This window comes from Phoca vitulina, unplaced genomic scaffold, assembly GCF_004348235.1.
Source record: "Phoca vitulina isolate PV1807 unplaced genomic scaffold, GSC_HSeal_1.0 scaffold24, whole genome shotgun sequence".
NCBI classification, from domain to species: Eukaryota; Metazoa; Chordata; class Mammalia; order Carnivora; family Phocidae; genus Phoca; species Phoca vitulina.
This window is the reverse complement of record NW_022589727.1, coordinates 7,078,694-7,098,179: the sequence shown is the minus strand read 5'-3', so window position 1 is coordinate 7,098,179 and position 19,486 is coordinate 7,078,694. Positions and strand designations below refer to the sequence as shown.

Here is a 19,486-nt window from a genome sequence, read left to right as displayed (position 1 = left end):
AAAATATTTTATATTAAAAATTTATATTAAAAAACCACTGATAAATATGCAAAGAATAAAGACAAAGAAATCCAAATATAGCATTAAAGAAAATCAGCAAAACATCAAAGACAGACAAGAGAGGATCAGAGAAAATCTTCAAAAACAAACACAAGTAATAAAATAGCAATAAATATATATCTGTCAATAATTACTTTGAATGTAAATGGACTAAATGCTCCCATCAAAAGATAAAGCGTGACATAGTGGATAAACAACCAAGACCCATCTATATGCTGTCTACAAGAGACTCATTTTATTTTTTTTTTAAGATTTTATTTATTTTTGTGAGAGAGCAAGCACGTGCACATTCACAGTGGGGAAGGGCAGAGGGAGAAGCAGACTCCCTGCTGAGCAGGGAGCCTGACTGCAGGGCTCGACCCCAGGACCCTGGGATGATAACCTGAGCCAAAGGCAGACACTTAACCAACTGAGCCATCTAAGGCCTGACCCCAGGACCCTGGGATGATAACCTGAGCCAAAGGCAGACACTTAACCAACTGAGCCATCTAGGGCCTGACCCCAGGACCCTGGGATGATAACCTGAGCCAAAGGCAGACACTTAACCAACTGAGCCATCTAGGCACCCCATACAAGAGACGTAAAGACACATGTAGATTGAGAGTGAGGGGATGGTGAAACATCTATCATAGAAAGGGATGTCAAAAAAAGCAGGAATAGCAATACTTATATTGGGCAAAATGTATTTAATTTTTTTTTTAAAGATTTTATTTATTTATTTGACAGAGACACAACGAGAGAGGGAACACAAGCAGGGGGAGTGTGAGAGGGAGACGCAGGCTTCCCGATGAGCAGGGAGCCTGATGTGGGGCTCGATCCCAGGACCCTGGGATCATGACCCGAGCCGAAGGCAGACGCTTAACAACTGAGCCACCCAGGCGCCCTGGACAAAACTGACTTTAAAACAAAGACTGTAACAAGAGACAAAGAATGATAATATACAACAATAAAGGTGACATTCCAACAAGATATAACAATTATAAATATTTATGCACCCAATATAGGAACACTCAAACACGTAAAACATTAACAAACATAAAGTAACCAATTGATAATAATATAATAATAGTAGGGGACTTCAACACCTTACTTACATCAATGGACAGATCATCTAAACAGAAAATCAACAAGGAAAAAGTGGCTTTGAATGACACACTCGAACAGATGGATTTAACAGATATATTCAGAACATTCCATTCTAAAACAGCAGAATACACATTCTTTTCAAGTGCACACAGAACATTCTCCAGAACAGATCACATATTAGCCCCCAAAACAAACCTCAGCAAATTCAAGAAGATCAAAATCACGGGTGCCTGGGTGGCTCAGTCAATTCAGTGTCTACCTTCGGCTTAGGTCATGATCAGCAGGGAGTCTGCTTCTCCCTCTCCTCTGCCCCTCCCCACCCCTGCTTGTGCTCACTTTCTCTCTCTCTCCTCTCTCAAATGAACAAAATCTTAAAAAAAAAAAAGATCGAAATCATACCATGCATATCTTCTGACCACAATGCTATGAAACTAGAAGTCAACCACAAGAAAAAATCTGGAAGGACCACACATACATGGAGGTTAAATAACACGCTATTAAACAATGAATGGGTCAACCAGGAAATCAAACAAGAAATAAAAAAGTACATGGAAACAAATGAAAATGAAAATACGATGGTCCAGAATCTCTGGGATACAGCAAAAGTGGTTCTAAGAGGGAAGTTTATAGCCAAACAGGCCTACCTCAAGAAGCAAGAAAAATCTCAAATAAACAATCTAAACTTACACCTAAAGGAGCTAGGAAAAAAACAACAAACAATGCCTAAAAGCAGAAGGAAGGAAATAATAAAGCCTAGAGCAGAAATAAATGACAAAGACACTAAAAAAATAAAGCAGATCAATAAAACCAGGAGCTGATTCTCTGAAAAAAAATCAATAAAATGACAAGCCTCTGGCCAGACTTATCAGGTAAAAAAGAAAAAGAACTCAAATAAATAAAAAATGATAGAGAAGAAATAACAACACTACAGAAATACAAACAATCATAAGAGAATATTATGAAAACCTATATGCCAACAAAGTGGACAACCTAGAAGAAATGGATACATTCCTAGAACATATAAACTCCTAAAACTGAAACAGGAAGAAATAGAAAATCTGAACAGACCAATAACGAGCAAAGAAACTGAATGCTAAAAACAGTCCCAAAAATCAGAAGTCCAGGACCAGAGGGTTTCACAGGTGAATTCTACCAAATATTTAAAGAGTTAATACTTATTCTTCTCAAACAATAGAAAAGGAAGGAAAACTTCCAAATTCATTCCTTAAGGCCAGCAGTACCCTGATACCAAAACCAGATAAAGACATCACTAAAAAAGAGACATACAGGCCAATATCCCTGATGAACATAGACGCAAAAATCCTCAACAAAATACTAGCAAATCCAACAATACATTAAAAAAATCCCATGATCAAGTGGGATTTATTCCTGGGCTAAAAGGGTGGTTTAATATTCTCAAATCAATCAATGTGATACATCACATTAATAAGAGAAAGGGTAAGAACCATATGATTATTTCAAAAGATGCAGATAAAGCATCTGACAAAGTACAACAACATCCATTCATGATAAAAATCCTCAACAAAGTAGGTTTAGAGAGTATATACCTCCACATAATAAAGGCTATATATGAAAAACTCACAGCTAACATGATTCTTAATGGGGAAAAAGCAGAGCTTTCCCCTAAGGTCAGCAACAAGACAAGGATGTCCACTCTCACCACTTTTATTCAACACAGTACTGGAAGTCCTAGCCTCAGCAATCAGATAGCGAAAGGAAACAAAAGGCATCCAAATCGGTAAGGAAAAAGTCAAACTTTCACTATTTGCTGATAACAGGATACTTCATATAAAAAACCTAAAAGACTCCCCAAAAGACTTCTAGAACTGATAAATGAAATCAGTAATGTCACAGAATACAAAATCAATGTAGAGAATTCTGCTGCATTTCTAAACACCAATAATGAAGCAGTAGAAAGAGAAATTAAGAAAACAATCCTGTTTCCAATTGCACCAAAAATAGTAAGATACCTAGGAATAAACCTAGCCTTAAAAACCAGTACACTGAAAACTATAACACTGATGAAAGAAGGGTGCCTGGGTGGCTTGGTCGGTTGAGCATCTGACTCTTGATTTCAGCCCCAGGCATGACCTCAGGGTCCTGGGATTAAGCCCCGAGTAGGACTCTGTGCCCAGCAGGGAGTTGGCTTGAGGATTCTCCCTCTCCCGCTGCCCCTCCCCCTGCTCACAGGCTCTCACTCTCTCTCTTTAAAAACAAAAACAAAAACCAAAACACTGATGAAAGAAATTGAAGACAACCAAAAAAATGGAAAAACATTCCATGCCCATGGATTGGAGGAACAAATATTGTTAAAAATATCCATACTACCCAAAGCAATCTACACATTTAATGCAATCCTGATCAAAATACCAACAGCATTTTTCACAGAACTGGAACAAACAATTTGTACAGTACCACAAAAGACCCCAAATGACCAAAGCAGTTTTGAAAAAGAAAAGCAAAGCTGGAGGCATCACAATTCTGGACTTTAAGCTGTAGTAATCAAAAACAGTATGGTACTGGCACACAAAAAGACACAGAGATCAATAGAACAGGATAGAAAACCCAGAAATAAACCCATAACTATAAGGTCAATCTTTGACAAAACAGGAAATAACATCCAACGCGAAAAAGATAGTCTCTTCAACAAATGGTGTTGGGAAAACTGGACAGCGACATGCAAAATAAAAAAACTGGACCACTTTCTTACACCATACACAAAAATAAATTCAAAATGGACTAAGGACCTAAATGTGAGACCTGAAGCTATAAAAATCCTAGAAAAGAACACAGGCAGTAACTTCTTTGACATCAGCCAAATCAACTTTCTTCTAGATATGTCTCCTGAGGCAAGGGAAATAAAAGCAAAAATAAACTTTTGGGACTACATAAAAATAAAAAACTTCTGCACAGCAAAGGAAACAACAAAACTAAAAGCCAACCTACAGAATGGGAGAAAGTATTTGCAAATGACATATCTGATAAAGGATTAGTATCCCAAATATAGAAAGCATTTATCAAACTCAACACCCCAAAATCAAATAATACAATTATAAAATGGGCAGAAGACATTTTTCCAAAGAAAACATACAGGTGGCCAACAGACACGTGAAAAGATGCTCATCATCACTTATCATCAGGGAAATGCAAATCAAAACTACAATGAGATATCCTCACACCTGTCAGAATGGCTAAAATCAGCAACACAGAAACAACAGGTGGTATTGTTTGGTGAGGATATGGAGAAAAAGGAACCCCCTTGCACTGTTGGTGGGAATGCAAACCAGTGCAGCCACTGTGGAAAACAGTACGGAGGTTCCTCAAAAAGATAAAAATAGAACTAGCCTACAATCCAGCAATCGCACTACTGGGTATCTACACAAAGAATACAAAAACAGTGATTCAAAGGGATACATGCACCCCCTCATTTATATAACAGCATTATTTACAATAGCCAAGATACAGAAGCAGCCCAAGTTTCCATCTATAGATGAATGGATAAACAAGATGTGGCATATATATGTATTTATACAATGGAATATTACTCAGCCATAGAAAAGAATGAAATCTTCCCATTTCCAAGGACATGGATGGGGTTAGAGTGTATTATGCTAAGTGAAGTAAGTCAGAGAAAGACAAATACCATACGATTTCATTCATATGTGGAATTTAAGAAACAAAACAAATGATCAAAGGGGGAAGAAAAGATAGAGACAAATCAAGAAACAGACCCTTAATTATAGAGAAAAAACTGATGGTTACCAGAGGGGAAGGGGGGAGGGGTGGGTTAAATAGGTGATGGGGATTAAGGAGTGCACTTGTGATGAGCACAGGGTAATGTATGAAAGTGTTAAATTACTATATTGTACACTTGAAACTAATATAACACTGTATGTTAACTAATTGGAATTAAACTAAAAGCTTAGAGGCACCTGGGTGGCTCAGTCAGTTAAGCGTCCAACTCTTGATCTCGGCTCAAGTCATGAACTCAGGGTAGTGAGATCAAGCCCCACATACTTAAGATTCTCTCTCCCTCTGCCTACCCACTCCAAAAAAAAAAAAAAAAAAAAAAAGAGCAAACTCCCGACCATCTAAGAAGCCTACATGTGCTGGTCCTTGCCAACCTCTCTCTCTTGCTCTCCTGTGCACCAGGCACAGGGACCTGCTTTATGCTCTTGGAAAATTTAATCTTTCCCATTTCAAAGCCTTCACACAGGTTGAAAGCCCCTTCTTCCCAGATCCCAACTATCTGGTTAACAAGCTCTCCTAACTTCTGTGGGAAAAACCTTTCTTAACCTCCAGACTAGGTCAAGCCTCCTGACAATGCTCCATTTGCCTCTCTCTCTCACAGTGCTAAATCTGCTTGGTAATTATACTCATAAAGATCTACACTATGTCTTAGACAGTAATGTAACATTAAGAGGTAAGGAACTGTTTTTTGATTACCACTGAATCCCCAGGAATCAACACCAAGCACAATGCCTGGTTCCATTTTAGGAGCTTACAACTTGTACTGAATAAATACAATTTCAGAGGAGGGTTGGGGAAGCAGTAGCTATTAATCTGGTTAGTACTTCTCTGTAACACTTAACCACATTCTGCCCAGCATGCTTATTATTTAATTTTTCCTTCCTTGCTGGATTTTTAGCTCTGTTGTATACAACTTTGAATGTTCCACTGCCTCCAAATGATAGTGGAGCTCAGAGGAGATGCTCCAGGCTGGGGAAATGGTATGGAATTGCAGGGAAGTTAAGTGGCCTGAATAGAAAGAGAGAGAAGGGTGAACTCCACCCAGAAGGCAGCTGTGGCCTGAGGTAAGGACATGTTTCCTGCCCTAATTTTTCCTTCTTAGGGCCATTGGAGTTGACCTCTCTTTGTGGGGATGCGAGGATTCAAAAGGGCAACACTTACTTGTTCCCATGAAGAAATCATATGACGTTCAGCAGGTGGTTTCTCTATGATAGTCACCTCTGTCACACCTGGGGAAGATTCTGGAAGAGGAAAAGAGAGTCTGTAGAGTTGCAATGGGGCTGCTCTCATATATTTCAATAATAGAGGCTGACTGTTGATGAGTACCTAGGAATATCAGATTCCTCTGAGCAGCATTTATTACCCGTACTGTGACAACAGGAAGAACTGGTCAGTCCTTCAAAGGCACTCAGTCCCACAACCTAGGACCATGCAATCAACCTGGTAGAAAGGACATCATCAGAACACCCACTACACACAGTCACTGCTCAGTACTTCAGTTGTTGAACAAAAATCAGAGATTCTACATTCCTAGTGATTTCATACCTCAACTTTTCACTTATGACATAGTCAAAAGGAATAAAGAATAGCACCTCAATAAACTTTTACAAGATACAAAACTTGTTTGCTAGTTTTTCTTCTAAATAAAACCCATCTGTACTCTATGAGATCCCAGATTGAGTAGTTTAGGCTAACACTATGAAAAATGGATTCCATCCAGAAATATACTGAAAACAAAATAAATCATATCTCTAAATCTTGAAAGCAGGAAAAGGTCTCCAAATAATCTCTTCGTGGAGCTATGTTCTAGCATTCATTCTGAAGTAAAAAAGAAGCCACCTGACTTGGAATTCAACAGACTTTAATACCTCCTCCTACATTCTCTACTTGTCTGTTTACCCACACTCAGGACCTTGAAATCCTTAATCTAAGACACAAAATCTGCTATGGGTTGAACTGTGTCCCTCACAAAAAATATATGTTGAAGTCCTTACTGCCAGTTCCTCAGAATAGGACTTGATTTGGAAATAAGGTCATTGAATATGTAATTAGCTAAGATGAGGTCACAGTGGAGTAGGGCGGACCCCAAATCCAATATGACTGGTATACTTATAAAAAGAATGCTTTGTGGAGAGACAGAGGGAAGAGGGTCACATGAAGATGGAGAAATGGAGTGGTATATCTGTAATACTAGGAATGTTAAAGATTGCTGGCAAACCACCAGAAGTTAGAAAAGAGGCAAGGCAGGTTCTTCCCTTCCAGGTTTGAGAGTGACACTGCCAAGCCTTTGGTTTCAGGCCTTCAGCCTCTAGGACTGTGAGAATAAATCTGTTGTTCTAAGCCACCTGGTTTGTGGTACATTCTATGGCAGCCCTAGCGAACTAACACAAAGCCTATCCACTTTTCTCTTTGTGATATTGCATAGATTATTCCCATTGTCACCACTGTTTTAGGCCATGGTCACTGCAAGTGTAGATGCAATCAAAGCCACAAACTCTCTGTGCTCTGATCCATCCTCAGCATACCAGCAGAGGACTTTCTTCATACCTAGGCTTGTTTCCTATCTGATCTATTGGGTTCTCCTTGTAGTCTGGAGGATAAGGCCCTTCTCTGTCTGGTCTTAACTTCTTCCACCCTATAGTCCAAACCCTGTTCCAGGTGTGTCAGTTTCCTCATTGTCTCCACCCCTGTGCCCCCCAGCCCCAAAACTAAATCTGTACTTATCTTTAATTATGCTGTATCCCTTTCCCATTATACACACCCAAATGTGTCCACCTACCCAAGCCCTACCCACACTTCAAGGCTAAGCTAAAGCTCCACGTCCTCCATGAAACCATTTCAGATGACTCTAGTTCACCATGATCTCTGCTTTTCCCAATATCCGAACCCATCACATGCAGTGTTGGGCCCACATAGGTTTATACTTTTTTTTTTTTAAAGATTTTATTTATTTGAGAGAGAGAGAGTGTGTGCAAGTGCACAAGCAGGGGGAGGGGCGGAGGGAGAAGCAGACTCCCCGCTGAGCAGGGAGCCTGATGTGGGGCTCGATCCCAGGACTGTGGGATCATGACCTGAGCCTAAGGCAGACGCTTAACCCAACTGAGCCACCCAGGTGCCTCTCCCCACCCCTTTTTTAAAAAAGATTTTATTTATTTGAGAGGGAGGGAGGGAGGGAGGGAGGGAGAGAGAGAGAGCATGCACATTTGCTTATACTTAATTATATTCTATTTTGAACCATATTTTGGTTATTTACTATAAGTAAATACTGTAAACAGGGAATGTATTGAAAAGAATTTTTAAAATCTCTAAGGCTAAGGCAGAGACTTCTAATCTAGTTTAATGTATAAAATGGTTCCTGGACCCAACCCCTCCAACATTTTTGTGGGGAGGTTTCCTCATACCAACAAGCAATTCTCGGATATCCTGGTGTTCTACAAGGAGACAGCATCAGATACCATAGGTTATGGGCTCAGTCTGTAAGACTGCCACCCTCCCCACTTCAGACACCAGATACGAGTTCAGGTTTTCACCTGTGCTTCCCGACTGACCTGCTATAGATTGGGGGTTCTCAAGACCCCCTCTCCTTGTACTTCAGACAGCAGTCAAAGCCCAGCTGTCACCTGTACTTCTGACTGACTGGTTATAAATCAGAGGTTCCTAAGACCCCCTCCTCAGGTTCCATTAACTTGCCAGCGTGGCTCACAGAATTCAGAGAAACATTTTACTTACTAGATTACTGGCTTATTATAAAAGAATATAACCTAGGAACAGCCAGATGGAAGAGATGCTTAGGACAAGGTATATGGGAAGGGGTGTGGAGTTTCCATGCCCTCTCCAGGAAGGCTATTCTCCCCACATCTCCATGTGTTCACCAACCTGGAAGTTTCTGGGTTTTTATGGAGGCTTCATTACATAGGCACGGTTGATTAAATCATTAGTCGTTGAGGACTGATTCACCCTTCAGACCCTCTTCCTTTCCTAAAGGTCAGGGAATGGGACTAAAAGTACCAACCCTCTAATCATATGATTGGATCCACTGGCAACCAGTCCTCATCCTTAAGTGCTTTCAAAAAGTCACCTCATTAACATAATGAAAGATCTTTACCACTCTCAACCCTTGGGAAATTCCAAGGGTTTTGGGAGCTGTAAGCCAGGAACTGTGGACTAAGAAAAAATACACAGTTGACCCTTGAACAACATGGGTTTGAACTGCATGGGTACACTGGAACACCTATTTTTTTCAATAAATACAGTAACTGTAAATGTATTTTTTCCTTATGATTTTAATAACTTTTTTCTCTATTTTATTATGAGAATACAGAATACATACAACATACAAAATAACGTGTTAATCAACTGTTTGTTATCGGTAAGGTTTCTGGTCGACTGTAGGCTATTAGTTAAATTTCGGGGCAGTTAAAAGTTATATACAGATTCTCTACTGTACTGTTTTGGGGGGGCTATCAACAGCCCTAATCCTGCTTTGTTCAAGGATCAGCTGTCATCTGAGTGAGCAAATACCTATTTCTTATAAATCAGAATATCACAATGTGGTTCACTGATTCTGTAATCATGTTAGTGTCCTTTTTATGCATCATAAAGTTTCCTCCAGGTTATCACAAAGTTCAGATCCTGAGATGCAGCAACAGCCCAATATAGGAGGCTAAGAATTCTGGACTCCACATATTCTACTCTTGCTTTAAGCATTCACTAGTTGTGTGACCTTATATGAGTCTTCACGTTCCTTAGCATTCAGAGAGACGACAATATTTATAATAATATTTGCCTTGATAAGGGAAGCAGAAGAAGCAAAGGTAAAGGTGCTCTGGAAAAGCAAAAAGTACCATATACACAATTTTTTTCTCTGCCTTCTTTTTAATGTCCTTTCTAAGACATTGGGAACCATGGTACTACGGTGGAAAAACACCATGAGCTTCAAGCCCTTAGACCTGGGCTAAGTCCTTGCTATGCCCTTGACTAGTTAGGATGGAAGACCCTGTCTGTCCCTTCAAGGGTGGTCCCATTTGGCAATGTACCACCAAAGCTAAGACAGTGAATAGTAAATGTTATTATTTACATTTTATAGCAAGGACATTGAGGCTAAGAGGCTAGGCCACTCCAAGTAGCTAGGCTTACTCCAAGTATGGGTCTAGTTAAGAGTTTATGTGCAAGTCTTCCTGTCCCCCTCAGCAAAGCCCTTTAGCAATTATCCTATGCAAATACAGAGCTTAGCTTCAATCAGTCTTAGCATCCTATTATTCCAACTTTTGTAGGACAGAACAACACAGAATTCTTTGTTAACAATCCAGCTGGTTGCATAATGCTGACATCTGACTATACCCACAGGGCAGTCTAGTGTCTAGCTTTGCTGGAGGCCACACACCTAATATAAGTACCTGACATGAACCTTTTGATTGCCAACCCTTCCATTTCAAATACATCCATCTTAAATAAACAAATTGCCAGCTGTATGACACAGCTACTAGCTAAACAACTAGGAACCAGGGCACCCCACCTGTGAAGTTCCCCTTTTTAAAAGCCCTGGGTAACCAGGGGAACTGATGGCTTGACTGACCCTGCTTTTCCCCTCCCGTACCTGAATTTCCACATTTAAGTTTTAAAGATTTTATTTATTTGTGAGAGAGAGAGCACAAGCAGGGGGAGTGGCAGGCAGAGGGAGAAGAAGGCTCCCTGCTGAGCAAGGAGCTCGATGTGGGACTTGATCCCAGGACCCTGGGATCAGGACCTGAGCCGAAGGCAGACGTCTTATAAAACTCAACACCCAAAAAACCAGATAATCCAATTATAAAATGGGCAGAAGACATGAAGAGGCATTTCTCCAAAGAAGACATACAGATAGCTAACAGACACATGAAAAGATGCTCATCATCACTTATCACCAGGGAAATGCAAATCAAAATTACAATGAGATATCACCTCACTCCTGTCACAAAGGCTGAAATCAAAAACACAAGAAACAACAAGTGTTGGTGAGGATGTGAAGAAAAAGGAACCCTCTTGCACTGCTGGTGGGAATGTAAACTGGTGCAGACACTGTGGAAAACAGTGTGGAGGTTTCTCAAAAAATTAAAAATAGAACTACCCTATGATCCAGTAATCACACTACTGGGTATTTACCCAAAGAATACAAAAACACTAATTCAAAGGGACACATGCACTCCTATGTTTACTGCAGCATTATTTACAACAGCTAAACTATGGAAGCAGCCCAAGCATCCACTGACTGATGAATGGATAAAGATGTGGTATACATATATAATGGAATATTATTCAACCATTAAAAATGAAATCTGGCCATTTTCAACAACATGGACAGAGCTAGAGAGTACCACGCTAAGTGAAATCAGTCAGAGAAAGACAAATACCATATGATCTCACTCATACGTAGAATTTAGAAACAAACAAGTGAAGGAAAGAAAGAAAGACAAACCAAGAAACAGACTCTTAACTATAGAGAAATGATGGTTACCAGAGGGGAGGTGGGTGGGGTAATGGGTGAGATAGAGGATGAGGATTAAAGAATACACTTATCATGATGAAAAAATTAAAATGATTTAAAACAAGAATTGCAAAAAAATAAAAAAAAAGAAGACTAAGATGGAGAGAGATATTACACAGTTGAACCTTGACTAATGCAGGGGTTAGGGGTTATGAGCCAACCCCGATGAAGTTGAAAATCCATGTATAACTTTTGACTCTCCAAAAACTTTACTAATAGCCTACTATGGGAAACCTTACTGATAAAATAAAACAGTTGATTAACACATATTTTGTATGTTATATGTATTATATACTGTATTATTACAATAAACTAGAAAAAAGAAAATGTTAAGAAAATCATAAGAGAAAATACATTTATACTACTGTACTGTAAAAAATCCATGTATAAATGAACCCACAGTTCAAACCTGTGTTGTTCAAAGGTCAACTGAAATTGATCTTGTTGTATCTCAGGTAGATCTTACACACTATATTTAATAATCTGTTATCAAAATGTAACATTTCCCCACTCCTTGCTCCACTGAGTAGGAAACACTTTATCATCATAAAAAAATTTTCCTCAGTTGATTGTTTAGCATTTCATTTCCTGATTTTAGCATTAGTTCTCTATTTGCTCTTGTTCATTTCGTGAAATTGTGGTGTTTAACAAGATGTCTACTTTAATGAAAGACTTTCCAGTCAGTTGAAGCAAAGTCCAGATATTTTAGCAGGCTTGTTGTAAATGGGAGAGAGATGTGAGCTTTCCTTTTTCTTTGCCCTTTTATCAATTGCCAAAGGACTCTTCCTTCTTTTCTGCACATTTTCTCCTCTGGAATATATGTCCCTTTAAATTGCACGGCCAACACTTTAAATAGCACCTACTTTGAAGTCACTTTCCTGCAGCCCTGCTCTGATCTACCCAGTTGTTGTTACTGTTGTACTGGGGTTTTAAACTCTCTGTTGCTTCAACTAGCCTCTTTGCTGGCATCATTTCTGGCTCTGCCTTTGCTTGCCAGAGAGCCCTCTAGCAGTGAAGGAGTAGGGCAAGGACAGTGCTGGGATTTGTAGTTTTTTCTCTTTTTACTCACAGTTATTTTGCACTTTCGGCATTCTCTGTATTTTAAGTAGTACTGGGCTTGGTTTTCAATAGAATTGTCATAGTTATGGAGTTATTTCACACATCATTTAGAGAGAAGATTTTGGTGTGGTAATTTGCTTACTACACACCCACCACTGACCTCAGCCACCTTGTTTTTAAAAATCCTCTCTCTATATATATTTTCAAAACAAAAAACAAATGTGAAAAAATAAAAATATAATTGATTTTTGACTTATTATTAACTTGAAATTATGAGGTTTTGATTAAATTTATAAATAGTATTAGAATGTTTACATGAGGCCAGCTTCACTATAAATTTAACTATCAGAGCTAATTCCTTAGGTAGGTTTTGCCTTGTGTTACCAGTTTGCCAGATATCTGAAATGCTTAAAAATAGACAGAATATATTAAATGTATAAATGAAATTTAAAATATTTACAGTTGTTTATTTAGGTCTTTAAATTGAACTGACAGCTTAAGGGAAATTTGGCTGGCCACTCTTGAGTAGATTAAACATTAATCAAAAGAAATATCTTTTTTAATGAGGAGATAGGATATGGTTGGTCTTGATGATTAGATCTCTCCTTGCCCAACCCTATAACTTCATTTCTAAAGCTTATAATTTCTCCCAAACATATAATGGTGTTTCATCCTCATTTACTGCAGCATTTACTGTAGACACTGGGGAATACTAAGGGATAACAAGACAAAGTTCCTAAACTCATGGACTTCTATTATAGAAGAGACAGGCAAATTAAAAAAAAAGCAACCAAATAAGTAATTCCAAGTAGTGATAAAGCTATAAGGATTTAAAAACATATAAAGGATAAGGGAAGATAATGATAGAGAAGGGTGTTACCAGAAGTATAGTCAGGTAAGGCTTCTCTGAGGTAATGATATTTAATCAGAGATTTGAATGAAGTGAGGGAAAGATAACTCCACATTTTTCCCCCCTAGTCTAGGAAGGGCCTTGAAGCAGGAACAAGCTTGGTGAGTTTATGGTACAAGGAGGCCACTGTGGCCAAAAAAAGGGTAAAAATAGGTCAGAAAGACAGATGAGGGCAGATCATAGGACTTAAGGGTCACGGTACAGAATTTGGATTTTATTATAAATGTGACAGGAAGGCATCAAAGCATGCCACCCAGCCTACTTAGGCTACTTTTTTTCTTCCTTGGTTATCTGGCTAACTTCAATTTGTCTTTCAAAATCTAGCATCACCTCCTGTAGGACATACACCTTAACTCCCTGACTCCCCAGAGAAGGTCAATCACTTCCTCCTGTGTGCTATTTCAGAGCTATAATACAGGACTACTGGTCGCCTTTCGCACTTCTGGAGGGACCTAGGCTGTTGATTTTTTCACAGAACTGTGTTTTGGTTCCCCACCCCATCTCTGTAGCCCCCGAGTGTGACACAGCAGCGGGTGCTAAGTAAAGCTTCAGTAAAGGAAAAGCCCATTCAGTGGCGCAAGCCTCGACTCCTTCCAACCACTTAGGGTGCGGTACCCAGAGGCGCGTGAGAACTGTTGCCCTGGGAGGCTACGTGCAGCGTTCCCCTGCTCTCTGCTACCCGAGGAAGGGTTGCGTTTCAAGGATACTCCACTGGCCAAGAATGCCTCTCGGGAAACCCAATGTCCCCACTGTCAGGTGCCTGCTGTCTCCCTTTTGCTCACCTTTGCGTCTTTCCTGGGGCCTGGGGCGGGACTGGGTGGTGGTGGGGGGAACTTTGGGCTTCCCAGCTCTGCGTCCGAACACTCCCCGCAAACGCTCCCCGGCCTAGTCACGCACCCGGCTGCCCTCTCCTCCTGAACAACGGAAGTCACCGCAGCGATGCCCCACCTTGCTTCTAGTGTACATCCCCTCATTCCGCCGTCGCCTCGCACGGCTCCCCACGCCCCTCACCTAGGATGCGGGTGATCCCCAGGGTCAGCTTCTCCAGGTGCGGCCTGCTGCAGCCCGGGGGCGGCGTCTCCTCCATGGCTCGCGTCCCCGCTCCGCGCGCGGCGGGGGCAGCGGCGGGGACGGAGCGGGAGAGCGGGGCGGGCGGGAGGGCGGGACGCCGCCCCAGAGGCTCGGCCATCAATTTCACGGCATGCCGGGAGTTGTAGTGCTTGGCGCCTGAGAGCGCTGGGGGGCGGAGATGGAAGGCCCAGACTGCTCTGGGAGTAGTAGTTCCGCGGCACACTTGTTCCCGTTGCCTCGGCGGTCGCTCCACACCACGAAGCCGAGACACAGCGACTCCTCCCCCGGGACCCTACCGCCCCGCCGGGGCCCGCCGCGCAAGCGGGGGCAGGCCTCTGCGCGGTGCGGCCAATGGGGACTGGGCCTGAAGGCCGGGGCGGGGCGGCCGCGGCGCGACGCGCGGAGTGGCGGTTGTTTCAAGATGGCGGACGTGGCGACCCCCTCCCGCCGGGGCGCGGCGGCGTTCTGGAGCCGGGACTGTATCCTTTGCCCGCCTGGCAGGGGGCGCCGGCGCCCTCCCGGGTGCGGCGACCGGCGAGCGGTCGCGTGGGACTCTGAGTGGTGGGGCGAAGCTCGATGCTGTCCCCGGGGGCGGGGCCGTCCTTTCCGGCCGCCGTGTAGGTGCCGGGCTTTCCCCTGGCTGGGGTGTTAGGTAGCAGAGAGCCTGATACTGTCACCGGGCTGGAGCACTAGGTGTGGGGAATCAGCACTGATGTTTCCCAGCCCTCCTTGGCGGTGAGCTTTGTAAAGATGGCCTAGAATCGTGGCCCTGCAGGGGGCTGGGAGGGTCCCTCTGACCGTGGTGACCTCGGGCCGGCTGACTGCGCCTCTGCGGAGGGAATGGTGTTGGCTGGTCAGGGAGCCTTTTTGTCTTGGTTTAGGACTGTCCTTGGTCTGCGTTGTTGGGAGCAAGTCAGGCCCTTTTCTATCTTCGAAGGCCTGTCAGTGATGATTTACTTTCATGCTGGGATTTTCGGAGAGGTGTGGGGCGGAACGGGGTCTGGTGATGCTGGTTACAGAATAAAAAGCGTTACAAATCATTGCTGCTGGAAGTAGTGTTGATTTATATGCGGGTTTTGGGTCACCACTGGCAGGATTGAAGTTCTTGGGTTGTTTGGGGGTGGAGAAGCTGTGGAGCTGTTACCGTTGTGGTGGTGTTCCCAGTTCAATAACTGTGTGGAGAAGTGTGACAAAACTGTCCCAGCCTGATCTTTTCCTGGTAAGTTACATCACTTTCCTTAGAGGAGTGTTACAGGAAAGGAGGGCAATCCGTGTATTGGGTGGCTACAGACCAAGTCTTTTTGTCTGTTTGCTAGGATTCCTGATAGCATTATTTGAGGCATTGCTGTTAACTTTGGCAGAATCATTCTCTGCACGTTCTACTTAGCTCCCAGTGAAACTTACTAAATTGTATTATCAGTTTTCCTTATTGAGTTACAGTACTAAGATTACAGTGTCATGTGGAGGGAGGGATATTTTTGCATTCCTTGCTGCTCAATGTTTAGTGTTAGGCACTTTCCAAACATAATTACCGTTTATCTCTGATAGGTGTGTGACAATCAAGTAAAATCATGCACATACACTGTGGATGAAAGCACACTAATGCACTGTGCACATTAAATATTTTTTTCCTTATATATCAGGAAGGAGGTAAAGAGAATATGTGCACTGGGAACTGGGCTGAATTAGAAAGTCAGTAAATTGGGATGAGTCTTCTCATAAAACCCTGTGCTTGCAGTGATAGAATTTTGTGATAGAGGAGATATTTGAAGGTTATCAGCTTATAAAGTGCTTTGTTAGTGTAATCATTTTCATAACCACTTATGTGGTTTTAGTTATTATTCCTTAACTTTATCTATGACCAGTGGAATTGTTCTGATAGGTATAAATGGTGTGTGTGGGGGGCAGTGTATTGCTGTGGCACTGATTAATAGGTAATAAACTGAACCTGTGCTTTTGGTCGAAGCAGCCCTGTATGCTCACTTATTCATATGGTCATATTATTCCTTATTTCACATAGAAGTCCTACATCCTCCCTTTTCTCTTACATTCTCCCTTACTTTGAAAATTAATGTGAAATACTCATCTTCCCATTAAAAGTGAGGAGTTGAAATTATATGGGGGAAATGGCCGTGATTACATTGATAGAAATTCCAATTTGAAATGAATTGCAAGGTTACTAGTATTACCCATTTCCCCCATCTATTCCACATAATGACCAGTTATCATCCAGCCTCACATATTTTCATTTTAAATGTCCGTAGGACACAAAAGCAATGAAATGTAAATTTGCTATAAATCTTTGCTAAAAAGCATAAGGATAGTTATGAATCATTGGGTTTAATCATGTGTCTTTGGATCTGGATCTCTTTTTCTGTTACACGGGTGACTTCCTAGACCACCCCATAGCCTTTATATAGAACTTTCAATAGTAAAAGACCAAAAAGTATGTACGTATAATCAGGTACTCCTTTCACGCTATTGAAAGACAGATTTTCAGTGCTTTGCCTAAACAATTAGAGAAATGTGATTGAGATATTTCCCAGTCCTAGATGTTTCTGTCATGTGAGGACAAATCATCTGTGACTAAACGTCATCTTTTTACTGTTGTCTTTATGAGTTATGCATCTCCTGCACAGTGTGATTCAGCAGTGCTGTTTTGCACAAGGTATGTTTTTATACCTTATGTGTAAACAAATGAGTATGCCATGTTGTCATTTTATGGGTTAAATCTGCAAGTAAAATATGCCCCTTCAGCCATAAACTGCTTTCCTCCTTCATTATAGCTCCTGGTAATATCAAAAGAAATTAGTGTTTCTGCAGTATCTATATTTGATTGGTAAATACACCCCAGTATGTTATCATTAACAGTATTTTTAACTTGGTATTAACAAATATGAATTATAAGGGGCTTGGTCAAAACATTACAGTAGCTATAATCCATGCCATTGAATATTCAATTAAAAGTAGAATCTTTATGTTGATGTTAAAATAATATACTAGCCAGGAAAGTCACTGGGGTCAATAATAATTACATATACGTGTGTTGCTGGTAAGTGATTGAAACTCAAAAGGTTAGAGTGTGCAGTCCTAAGTTTATTTTCTTCAGCTCTTGGTGATCTGGAATAGATATGCTTCTTCCTCTTTGTTACTTCTACCTTGGGTTTCTAATTACTGCTTTAATTCTGGGGTTTGGAGTTTGGTACCAACATTAAGGATGCTTTATAATTTGCTGTACTTGTCTTAGTAAAGAACTTCCAAAGATACCGAAGTAGAACTGAAGTGGCACAAAGAACCCAATGAGAGGTCCAATATACATTTGGTATATATTATGTCTCTTTGACTTTCCCATAAAATGTGTTTGTATATTTTTTTAAACTTTGTATTTGAAGAAAGTAAATATTTGGGTTCTTCAGATGATGAAATGAAGATAGATTACAAATGATTAGGAAGGATAGGTTGGATGGAGGCAATTTCAAATATTTTTAGGCTTATTTTTTAAAACTCTTGTTAAGGTCAATTTATTTAGCATTTTTATATTTGAAAAGATACTTAGCATGGATGTAGCTAATGGGTTTTGCTCCCATATTTTGAAATTTTCCTCTACCCTTCAAGGGACTTCTGACTGGTCTAAGAATTAAAATGACATGAGACAGATTAAGAGGAGAAAAATCAAACTTAATTAGGTACATATGGGGAATCCACAAAAATGTGAGAGATTCCAAAGACAAGCAAAATTGAGTTATGCTTGTCATTCTGAACTAAGGAGAAGGGAGTAGAGGTCTAGGACTTTCAAGGAAAGGAAAGCAATTCATAGGAAGATGAAAAGGAGTAAATGTTTGGTAAGCAAATGTTTTTTGGGCCATATAGAAACAATGGGACATAGGAATTTTAACAAACAGACTTTGCTAAATTCCTCCCTACCACCTCTTATTTATATTATATTGTAGTTATTTTTGGTGATATCTATCTCTGGGAGCAGGTCCTCTATCCAAATTCTTTTAGGCAGTTAGTGGGAGGTCAAAGTTTCTTCATGAATCTTTTGGGCCTTGATTGTTTTCAGCTCAAAACAATTCACATTCCAAAGTGGCACATCTTGGGGTGATGGGTTCTGAACCCCAACAAGATAAAGAGAGACAACACCAAAGAGTTGCTGGACAGTGCCTCATAGAATTAAATACCACTTTCATTCTTTCATAGATGGTTTACTGTGAGCTGGGCATTTTTTTACTTTAGGAGATAACAAACATTGAACAAAACCAGTGGAAAATCTTCACCCACTTGGTGCTTAAATTTTAGTGAGATGAGGTCATCAATAAGTAAAATAGGTTGTATGTCCAATGATTATTGGTGATATGAATGAAGAAAAAGCAGAAAAAGGGTAGCTATCATGGGGGTCTTTGTGTCTGCTTTTATGCCAGTACCATACTGTTTTGATTACTATAGCTTTGTAATATAGTTTGAAATTAGGAAGTGTGATGCTTTAACCTTATTCTTAAGATTGCCTTGGCTATTTGGGGTCTTTTGTGGTTCCATACAAATTTTAGGTTTGTTTGTTCTATTTCTGTGAAAAATTACAGTGGAATTTTTTTTAAAGATTTTATTTATTTATTTATTTATCTGAGAGAGAGAGAGAGAGAGAGAGAGAGTGCAAGCGAGAGATAGCACAGGGAGGGTGAAGGTCAGAGGGAGAAGCAGACTCCCCGCCGAGCAGGGAGCCTGACACGGGACTGATCCTGGGATTCCGGGATCTGGACCTGAGCCTAAGGCAGACACCCAACCGACTGAGCCACCCAGATGCCCCTGCATTGGAATTCTGATAGAGTTTGCACTGAATCTGTAGATTGCTTTGATCAGTATAGACATTTTAAAAATATTAATTATTCCAATTTATAAGCATGGACTATCTTTCTATTTGTGTCTTCAGTTTCTTTCATCAGTGTCTTAAAGTTTTCAGTGTATATAGGTCTTTCACCTCCTTGTTTAAATTTATTTCTAGATATTGTATT

At 40.7% G+C, this 19,486-nt stretch overlaps 2 protein-coding genes across 7 annotated transcripts in view; one reads left to right on the top strand and one right to left on the bottom strand.

The window, feature by feature from the left end:
• Window positions 1-14,567, bottom strand: part of TPGS2 (tubulin polyglutamylase complex subunit 2) — a 67,608-nt gene extending 53,041 nt beyond the window's left edge. For both annotated transcript variants that reach the window (XM_032421317.1, XM_032421318.1), the window contains exons 1-2: window positions 14,418-14,567; window positions 6,079-6,158 (exon numbers count right to left, since the gene is read on the bottom strand). In XM_032421317.1, coding sequence (XP_032277208.1) covers window positions 6,079-6,158; window positions 14,418-14,493 — 156 coding nt within the window. In that variant the 5' untranslated portion in view covers window positions 14,494-14,567. The remainder of the gene's footprint in view (window positions 1-6,078; window positions 6,159-14,417) is intronic.
• Window positions 14,568-14,572: 5 nt separating this feature from the next.
• KIAA1328 (KIAA1328 ortholog) overlaps window positions 14,573-19,486 on the top strand; it is a 357,595-nt gene continuing 352,681 nt past the window's right edge. For 3 of the 5 annotated variants that reach the window (XM_032421314.1, XM_032421311.1, XM_032421312.1), the window contains exon 1: window positions 14,573-14,956. In XM_032421314.1, the coding sequence (XP_032277205.1) occupies window positions 14,656-14,956 (301 nt within the window). In that variant the 5' untranslated portion in view covers window positions 14,573-14,655. The other 2 variants (XM_032421316.1, XM_032421315.1) reach the window with 2 other exon arrangements.